The sequence below is a fragment of the Haliaeetus leucocephalus genome, unplaced genomic scaffold, assembly GCF_000737465.1.
Source record: "Haliaeetus leucocephalus isolate CR32 unplaced genomic scaffold, Haliaeetus_leucocephalus-4.0 Scaffold373, whole genome shotgun sequence".
NCBI classification, from domain to species: Eukaryota; Metazoa; Chordata; class Aves; order Accipitriformes; family Accipitridae; genus Haliaeetus; species Haliaeetus leucocephalus.
The window spans coordinates 9,880,211-9,890,406 of record NW_010972809.1 but is presented as its reverse complement, the minus strand read 5'-3'; the positions used below and the strand labels follow the sequence as shown (position 1 = coordinate 9,890,406).

The 10,196-nt window shown below is 38.8% G+C and overlaps 1 protein-coding gene across 1 annotated transcript; it reads left to right on the top strand.

Annotated features, from left to right (window-relative positions):
• Positions 1-889: 889 nt before the first annotated feature.
• LOC104835353 (ovalbumin-like) lies at positions 890-8,302 on the top strand. The gene is made up of 8 exons (XM_010573302.1): positions 890-932; positions 2,625-2,809; positions 3,441-3,491; positions 4,083-4,211; positions 4,897-5,014; positions 6,239-6,381; positions 6,559-6,714; positions 7,788-8,302. The coding sequence occupies exons 2-8, from the start codon at positions 2,642-2,644 to the stop codon at positions 8,181-8,183; spliced, it is 1,161 nt and encodes a 386-aa protein (XP_010571604.1). The 5' UTR covers positions 890-932; positions 2,625-2,641; the 3' UTR covers positions 8,184-8,302.
• The last annotated feature ends 1,894 nt before the right edge of the window (positions 8,303-10,196 follow it).

The following is a 10,196-nucleotide window of genomic DNA, read 5'->3' as shown; positions in this document are numbered from 1 at the left end:
AATAGCTTTTATAACCAAAATGCTTTTATAACTGAAATATATTTGCTATTGTACATTATGATTGTTCCACAGACCATGAACACTCCCTTAGCTGGATTTCACAGTTCCTCCATCATCTGCCAGGCCATTAAGTTACCCATGGAAGATCTGAGAGATACATTGCAAGTGCATATCACAAACACATTTGGACTGACTGCTTTTTACTTTGTCTGGGACTATGTTTTGCTATTACTCCCTGAGAATAAAATAGTTTGCTATAAAACCTTCACACTTATCAAAAGATCTTTTTTAAGTATTCCAACTTTTCAAACAAAATGTGCCTGCTTTTGACTTTTATCGCAATTGATTTTCTTACATGCACCCTTCTCTATTTCCCCAGTTTTATTAGTAGAAAACGAGGCCAAATCCTGTTCTCACTTATCTTCTGTCTAGCATGGCTCAGCTGCATTTTCTACATTCAAAAAGGATCAATTGAAAGAGAGTTCTGGTCTGTTACTACAACCACAATAACAAATTGTCTAATTATAGACACATTGACTAATAACTGCTAATTACATTTTCCATCACTAAGGTTTTCACATTTTTTGTTTTTATTAACATCGCAGTATCTAATTGCAAATGAGGCTTAAAGGAATGTCAGCACTATGTCCCAGTCTTTTCTCCAGTCCAACAGTCCTGATGTACTGGTGGAAAACACTTTGTTATACAGAATAAAAAACTAATATTTGCTCCCCCTTCAATCAAAAATGGACCCATTGAAACTAAAATATGACCTAATCCCATTAAATTATTTTTATGGTGTCAAAGTTCAAACTTCTGAAGGGCAGCAACGGGTGGGTCACAATTCAGACTGTATAAATTCCCAAGGGCTCAGCCAGTCTGTCTACATACAGCTGGAAAGCTGTATTGCCTTTGGTGCTGAAGCTCAAAAGGTAAGCATTTCTCTACGAAAATTTAGCTTTTCACTGTATTTTTTCTTGTTCATGCCTAAACTTAAAAAAAAGAAACTATTGTGTTTGGTATCTTTAAGGACAGAATATTTACATGGTATTCTCTACAAATCTTCTCACCTGTGTATATGCGTTCTACACTATTTTATTATGTGTAAAACCTGAGTATTTGTTTTCAGAAGACATTTTTTAAGTTTATTCTTTGTGCTTAAAATAGTATTTTGTGCTTAAATTATGATTTTATTTCAGAGCACATTATCCTTTCATTCAGTATCTTTTAAGTTTGATTTTGGCTGCCAAAGAATAAGTTTGCTTGATCGACCTTTGGTTCAAGAGAGTGCACTGAGAGCAAAATTGTGGCATTCAATGAATTTGCTATGTTTATTTTAATGTGAAATTTCTCTAACAGTTGCATCCCTGGAAAATACAGCTGGTGAACACTACACAAGATAAAAACATATGTGGGTGTTACAGACTTATCTTTACCATAATCTGTAAATGTGAACTTATATACAGAAAGGAAAGTGAGAGAAATGTGTGTGTGAGTGTATGTGTATACTCATGAGCATGGTCACTAAAAACCTTGGTGGAGTTTAATACTTCAAAGAAATACTTGAGATCCCAGCATTAAGCACCTACATAAGGGGCTGGATTTTGAAAGACAGACTTCCACAATTTTTATAAATCACAGGAAGGAAACTAGATGCATGCTGATCTCAAAAGTCGTCTTTTATATAAGCATAGTGGCTACACGGGACTTACACTGTCCAGCACTTTATAGTAGCCCCAGACAGAAACAAATATAAAGATTTTACTGGTCTATGCCACAAACAAATATTCATTTAACAGTGTTGTATTATGGTAGACATTGCTATTTTATCATGTCTGCATTTCTATTCTATCTGAATGTCACTAACAAAATTTAATTTCTCAGAAAGCTTATAGCGTAGTACATATATATATATATTTAAGCAAAGCACGCTATAGCTGAAAGCACAATAGGGTGGAATATGAAGTTTGTGCATCAGTCTCTCTCCTAGACTAGGTGACCTTAGATGAATTATATTGTCTATCCATGCTTCCATTACTAAAACAAGGGTAAAGATACAAATCTTTGAAGATCTACTGACAGTAAGTACTGTGCAACAAATACATATTTTACTGCACTTATTTATTTTTATAAAATAAAAATAGTCAGCTAGCCTCTGCTTTTACTTGTAGCTGTCCAAACCTAGAGCAAGTCTACTAAAATTTGCACTTTGAACTTCCAGCTTTGCAAGTATATCAAAGACAGATCATATTTTCTTGTTTTCTTCAAAGGTACTACAAAGTACCGAGGAACTCTAGCCTTCACTGACTGAAAATAAATACAGGCAATTGTTGCTTGACTGCTTTGAAAAGGTAAACAGAAATCACATACAGATTTAAGACCTCTGAGGAACTTTATTGCCAGAAAGGCAATGGAATACAAATGCAGAAAGAAATAGATTTACGAATACAGAGTTTCTAACATGCATGAGAGGTGAACATAACAATAGGCATGTTACCACAGAATGACTTCAAAACTACTTGTTTATATTTCACTGCCTAAAAACTACTATTAAAGTGCATTGCGCTGTGTTCATATGGTATTCCATTATTACTTTTTCATCGTACTTCTGCTGTTTCCTCTAGACAATACTGGTTTCTCAATGGGCTCCATTGGTGCAGCAAGCACGGAATTTTGTTTTGATGTATTCAAGGAGCTGAAAGTCCAGCATGTCAACGAGAACATCTTCTACTCCCCCCTGACCATCATTTCAGCTCTGTCCATGGTCTACCTGGGTGCAAGAGAAAACACCAGGACTCAGATAGATAAGGTGAGGCTACAGTTAAGGATTTAAACCTTCCTGCTGCTCAATAGAGCCATAGTACTTAATTATACGATAATGTCCCTTGCATAGCTCAGAGGCTAAAAAATCTAGATTCAGAGTTATCAAAAGCTGCGGCCACCTCAAACTCCCATAGTGTTAAACAAATGCATCAGCCAGAAATCTTGAAACTGGTTTTAAATTTTAATGTTATCATTGTTAGCAGTAGGATTCTCAAAGAGAACACCACATTCAAGTGGTCCTTTGTTTAGAGTAAAGAAAGTAGATAAAATCTCCAGGGAGAGAGCGAAAACATGTCTCCAGACTGCAAAATGTTTCACATGAGTTTCCTCCAGCTCTCATTTCCTTCATAGAGAGTGGCTAGCTTGTTACCTGGAAGAAAGTTATTATTAATGGCACACTGGAGCTGATTTCTAGATGTTCAATAGAAAAAGAGAGCATCTAAAATGGCAACAGTAGGCACAGCTGTTCGCAGATGGTACAGATGGATTGCACCTTTTGAGTCATTCAGCTTCTCAATTAGCCAATAGGTTTACTTCAAATATCATGTGTTAATCTCAAGTGCATAACCTGGTTTTGTCATACCTGTTATTTTAACTACTGCTATTTTCAATTTCAGGTCCTTCACTTTGATAAAATGACAGGATTTGGAGACACTGTTGAATCTCAGGTACAGAAATAATTTCATGTCCTTCTCTATGTCACTTTCTCCTAGGAGCAAAATCTAGCAGACAAAGCAGTCTCTGAGCAGTTCTGACCCCTCTCTGATGAGCAGCTCGTGCTCTGCATCCAGCAGTTGGGGAAACACTTCATTCATAAGAACAGAGAGAGAAGGGAGGTAACAGAGGATTCAGAACAAGCATAAGATGAAACCCAGCACAATAATATTTGGCAAATAGGGAAAATTATGGATATTGGTATGCTTAGGCAAGGTAGCTGGATGTTACTGGTTAAATGGGACTGGTTGGGAATGGAGGAAAGCCTATCTGATCTGCTGGAGGTAGATTACTGTTGCAGGTAATTAAGAGTCCCCCTGAGAGAGGTATGAAGAAATTACAGTAGAAAAACAGCACAGAAATGTATCTTTTAGAAAACTACTACATCAGTGTAGTTACAGAAACAAGACATACAGGATGAACAAGTTTTGTAAGCAGAAGTGTCTGAACTACTCTATCTTTCATATAGTATGAAAAACCTACTAAGTACTAACACTAGAATAACATCATCTATCTTTTTATTTGTATTCATGCCAAAAATTCAGTGCGGCACATCTGTAAGCATCCATACTTCACTTAAAGACATTTTCACCCAAATCACCAAACCAAGTGACAATTATTCACTCAGCCTTGCCAGTAGACTTTATGCTGAAGAGACATACCCAATCCTACCGGTAAGTTGCTCTAAGATATGATCTGAGTGTATTTCCTTGTCAAAGCTGTACCATTCTGTAATGCAAAAGCACTGTCAGAAGTCTAGGTTCTGCTAAAGAAATTTTATTCCATATAGAAGACAGGATTCATGACTTCTTTCTATCACAGCCCTAACCCTCTACAGTCTTGAGAAAAAATGTGCCTAGCCAAATAGATGTTTGTGCAAAGTACAGTCATGATCCAATCATGTCAAGGTATAATTAATAAAAGTAACTTTTATTGGAAATAGTTAACTCCAACTGTTTTCTCAACTTGTAAAATAAACCTGAAAAATAACTTCAGGTTCTCAAAAATATTCTAAGCTTTCCCATTGAAAGGAACATTTAATCTGAAATTAAAGGAAAATACCATTGCAAAATAAAAAGTTAAAAAGTGGGCAACATGAAAAAACCCCCATACTTCAACTGAAATGAATGCCATTTTTGGATGAAACTTCGTTCTGGAAAATATTTTAAAAAGTGTGAGCATATACTCTTGCTTGAAGCAATGAATGTCAAATTTTAAGATGCTTATGAACTAAAATAATTGGTTACTGATGAGCCTTAATAAGCAGATTATTCATATCTGTTAATTTCAGTGTTGCATTTCATATTTGCAAAATCCTTTGACATTCTGATCTGAAAACTGCATGCTCTTCCTTTGCAGGAGTACTTACAATGTGTGAAGGAACTGTATAAAGGAGGCTTAGAAACTGTCAGCTTTCAAACAGCTGCAGAACAAGCCAGAGAGCTCATCAATTCCTGGGTTGAAAGTCAGACAAATGGTAAGAGCAAACCAAGTATCGGCATAGGTATTTTCCCTTCTGCCACCATGTTTGAACAGCATATGAGAATGCTTAAGTCAGGAGACAAAAAACCCAAAAGCTTTCCCTCTATTCCTTCTCCTGGATAGTAGATCAGTTCCCAGATGTGGAACTATCATTTAATGATTTTTTTTTTCCTCAGACACATCCTTTTAGAGGACTTTCTATATCTGTAGGGGCTTTGCAGGTATGTAATACTTCCAGTCCTGATGAAAGGGACAGCACTAGAGTATGTTTTATACACATTGACAAGTGGTTTGACACTAATGTTGAGAATCTGGATATCCTTTGATCAGTGTGCTTTGCCCTCAAGCTTCCCAGAGTTGTGTGCCTGTTGAGTAGGGCATGCAGTCATAAGGTACTTGAGAAATCTTAACAGGTATAGGGCAATGGAAAACCACAGAGTTAAGGAATGGTAGGAAGGTGTATGAAATGCATAGAAAGAGGTATACCACAAGTGGTAGTTTTACCCTACTGCATCTCCATGTGGTTCCTCCATTCTTTCAGTCTCTTCCTGGCCCCCTTAAAACATTCCTTTCCCTTATGCTTGAAACACATGGCCTGAACAGCAAACACAGATAAAAGATGCTGAATTTTAACTGAAATAAAAATATTCACAATTGCACAACCTCTGGTGCGGTGTCATGTTTGAAGGAGAAAACCAGGCCATGATTAAGCTACTGGTGGGAAAGGACTAAAGGAGGAGCTTGCTATGTGCATAAGGACTGCAGAATAAACAAGAACAAAGTATAAGAAGAAAGAGTAAAATTCTGGTTCCCTGTCCTGCTACCTTCTTTATATAGACATCTCCTTTCAACTTTGGTTTGAAGCAAGAATTCTTTATGTTTACTGTTTGGGTTGGAGACCACCCTGGGTTCCAACGGTCCTTCCCATTTTCACAAAATATACAGGTTTATTCATTTTGTAACAAGTAAACCTCTGGGTCTTTTATCTCTCATTATAATTCTTTACGGAGAGGGATACAACAGCTATTGCCAACAGCAGTGAGCAAATCAACCTCGGAAGTACAAGATTACAGCTGCAAAACTAAAACAATGTCCCTGCCCTACACCCTCCTCCTCAGAAATTCTATACCCTTCATTTAAGATTGTGATTGTCAAGTAAGATGTGTTATACACAGATGTGTTATATGCATGTGTTCTCTTTTCCTATGCATTCTTAAAGGAATGATCAAAAATATCCTTCAACCGAGCTCTGTGGATCCCCAGACCAAAATGGTCCTTGTCAATGCCATTTACTTCAAAGGAGTGTGGGAAAAAGCATTTAAGGATGAAGACACCCAGGAGGTGCCTTTCAGAGTGACTGAGGTACATGGGCATACATCACCTTAAAGGTGTCATCTTCTAGAATTTATGAAGAGAGAAGACAAGTAGTTATATAATCTTCCTGAACAGGAGCAATCAGTAGTTTTAACCATAAGTAGACATTTCTACACTCTACGAATAATCATTGTGAAAACTATATTATCTTATTTGGTTTTGCAGCAAGAAAGCAAACCTGTGCAGATGATGTATCAGATTGGTTCATTTAAAGTGGCAGTGATGGCTTCTGAGAAAATGAAGATCCTGGAACTTCCGTACGCGAGCGGGCAGCTGAGCATGTTGGTGCTGTTGCCTGATGATGTCTCTGGCCTGGAGCAGGTATGGCCCTGGCAGTTGGGTTTCAGAAAACCATAAACACAGTGAAATTTAGGTGCTGCAAAGCCCTTCACAATTAAGTTATGCTAAAACACTTCATCAGCACAGATCTGAACACTGGCAACATGGGACTGTTGCATAGAAGCACGCAGCTGTCTCAGTGGTCCTGCAATAGCTTGTGCTGAGCATGGATTGCTTAAGGAACTGCTTTAGTGGATTAACTATTGGTCATTGCAAAACAGATTCTTCTCAGCTAAGCAGCTGCTACTCCAGCAGCTTGAACTCCAAGGGCTTTATATCTCCATTCCTGCACACTGAGGAGCTTCCTGGGAAGTTCATGTTGGCTTTACTAGTTGTAATTATTGTTTGGTTTGGCACTGCTCAGCACACTTCCTTCATACCTTCAAAAATTAAACTATCTAAAAACTGAATATGAGGGGTATGGGAATGGTTAAAGCAATTTCAGGAAATAAAATGTACATGACATACTATTGTTGATATGAACAGAAAACAGGCATGGGATATTGTCATTAGCAGGACTGTAGTTAGCCTGAATAGGAAAAGTTACATAATAAATGAATGCTCATCGAGATGTTTGTACACTAACTCAAAGAATCTAAATTATAAAAATGAACAGGCATTTGAACACAGATAAATTTCCTCAGTAATAACTGATAGTTCAGGTATTAGTAATTGGTTACCATTAATACCTGGTTACTTAGAGGTCTTAAATGTAGATAGAGCTTACAACTCAAAAGCACAGAATGATTTTTGGAATATATTTCGCAAGAAAAGAAAATGAATAGAGAAGAGCTTTAGGTGAAATTTGCTGAGTAGCCATCTCATTAAGAAAATTAATTGTCAGTAAGCCTATTAAAGAAATAGAAAGCAGGACAGAGCAGAGAAGAAGGAGTCATAGTTTGCTTTCCTCTCCTAGATACATTAATCTGTATATACATAGAAAAAATGCCAGGCCAAGAGCAGTCAAAGAGAAAAAAACCCACCACTGGTACTGCATTGCCACAAGGGAAATTGTGCTGTCATCCCAGAGATCTCATTTGCTTGTCTTCTTGCAGCTTGAGAGTGCAATCACCTCTGAAAAACTCATGGAGTGGACCAGTTCTACTACGATGGAAGAGAGGAAAATGAAAGTGTATCTCCCCCGCATGAAGATTGAGGAAAAATATAACCTCACATCTGTCTTAATGGCCTTGGGTGTGACTGACCTGTTCAGCTCATCAGCCGATCTCTCTGGCATTTCTTCAGCAGAGAGCCTGAAGATATCTAAAGCTGTCCATGAGGCATTTGTGGAAATCTATGAAGCAGGCAGTGAGGTGGTAGGCTCAACAGAAGGTGGGATGGAGGTTACAAGTTTCTCTGAAGAGTTTAGGGCTGACCACCCTTTCCTCTTCTTGATCAAGCACAAACCAACCAACAGCATCCTCTTCTTTGGCAGATGCTTTTCCCCTTAAAAAGAAGAAAGTTGAAAGAATTTCTGTCCCTCACAGCAAGATCCAAAGCACTGCAGTATCAAGGGTATAAAGAAACACATACTCTCTCTTTCATCCATATTTTCTAAAACCGGAAGGCTCTATTTAAAAAGAAAAAAGTTAAGTCAGAGAAATTATGCCATGAAAACAGAGGCCCTTTACCTTTCCCTTCTGAGAGTAATATTATATACTCATGGATGAAGAGTTAAGGGAATGAAAATTGGACCCAAAGAAAGCATGAGCATGAACAGAGATGTTCCTGGTGCAAGTTAATTATAACAGTGTCGAATCATCACACTGAAAAAACACAACCCCATTTACCAGCAGAAGTTTTATGGAAAAAAATGCAGCCTTCTAATTAAGCCAGGTTTCTCTATGCCCAAGCTTCATGGTGACTCCACTGGAATTAGTCACTCAAAAGCTCCCAGATTAAACTCTAAACTGTCACCAACCATTCCTACTCTGACAAGGCAATTGCTTTTTCTTTTTGCTCCCGATACTGCAAGGCTCTTCCTCACTTTCTAAAGATGCATTATAGAAATCTTACAATTCATATTTCTCCTTACATCTTTTTGGCTCAATCATCATGACCAAATATGGCATGTTACTGTTCAAATTGTTTTCTGTGTATCCATATGTAATGGATCTTGCAGATGTACTCTTTTGCTCCTTTAACCATAATAAAAACATGTTTAAGCAAATGCATTTCATTTGGAGTATTTCAAGTGCACCTGGGACAGAGTAATCCTGGATATACATACAAACTAGGGGAAAGAGGCTAGAGAGCAGCCCCACAGAAAGAGATCTGGGGGTCTGGGATGGTGGCAAGTCAAATATGAGTCAACAGCGTGCCCTGGCAGCCAAAAGGGCCAACCGTGCCCTGGGGTGCATCAAGCACAGCATAGCTAGCCAGGCAAGGGAGGGGACTGTCCCACTCTACACTGCGCTGCTGCGGCCCCCCCTCCAGTACTGTGTGCGGTTTGGGGTGCCTCAGTATAAAAAGGACATCAAACTATGGAGTGTGTCCAGAGGAGAGTGACCAAGAGGGTGAAAGGCCTTGAGGGCAAGACTTACGAGGAGCGGCTGAGGTCACTTGGTTTGTTCAGCTTGGAGAAGAGAAGGCTGAGGGGTGACCTCAGCACAGCCTACAACTTCCTCAAGGGGGGCAGCGGACGGGGAGCTGCGGATCTCCTCTCTCTGGTGACCAGCGACAGGACACGAGGAAATAGTACAAAACTGTGCAAGGGGAAGTTCAGGTCAGACATTAGGAAGAGGTTCTTCGCTGAGCGGGTGGCTGGTCACTGGAACAAGCTCCCCAGGGTAGTGGTCACGGCACCAAGCCTGTCAGAGTTCAAGGATTGTCTGGACGATGCTCTTGGTCATATGGTTTAGTTTTAGGTAGTTCTGCAATGAGCAGGGAGTTGGACTCGATGATCCTTATGGGTTCTTTTCAACTTGAGATATTCTACGATTCTATGATTCTTTTATCAGAGTTGGTTAACTGCTTACAGAGAAACGAGGAACAAAAGTCTGTCCTAACTTTGGGCTAAGATACAATATTGAGACCAATTTTCTGCCAGGAAGGGACCAGCATGAGCCATAATCCCTCATGTATGCAACTCAAACTAGCCAGATTTCAGCATAAACCATGATTCATCTAGTTTCTCTGAAACAGGAGTTGATAAGCAGTTTGGAAGGCAGCTGGATACGTGCAGAATCTACATCCCACTGAGACACAACACTGCCTTGGAGAACACATGGGAATAGGAAATGGGAAAGAGTTTTCTAGTTATCTTTGTGCTGTGTTTATAAAGCTTTAGAGACTCTTATTTTGTAACTAAGGAGAATAATCATGCTAAAAGAAGCAATGTCTAAGGCAAGTTATGGTTTCTCTCTGGAATGAACTATTCTTCCCTTTGTCACTGAAGGAAGAAATGAGACAGACCTGTGAGGAACTGTCAGAGAGAGGTACCAGAAGAGTCAAAGAGAAGGGGT

Excerpts from the sequence above, each read along its gene's own strand:
- LOC104835353 (XM_010573302.1), top strand. The coding sequence starts at position 2,642 with ATGGGCTCCATTGGTGCAGCAAGCACGGAATTTTGTTTTGATGTATTC. Across the intron at positions 2,810-3,440 it reads CCAGGACTCAGATAGATAAG|GTCCTTCACTTTGATAAAAT; the intron begins GTGAGGCTACAG and ends TTTCAATTTCAG. Across the intron at positions 6,715-7,787 it reads ATGTCTCTGGCCTGGAGCAG|CTTGAGAGTGCAATCACCTC; the intron begins GTATGGCCCTGG and ends GTCTTCTTGCAG.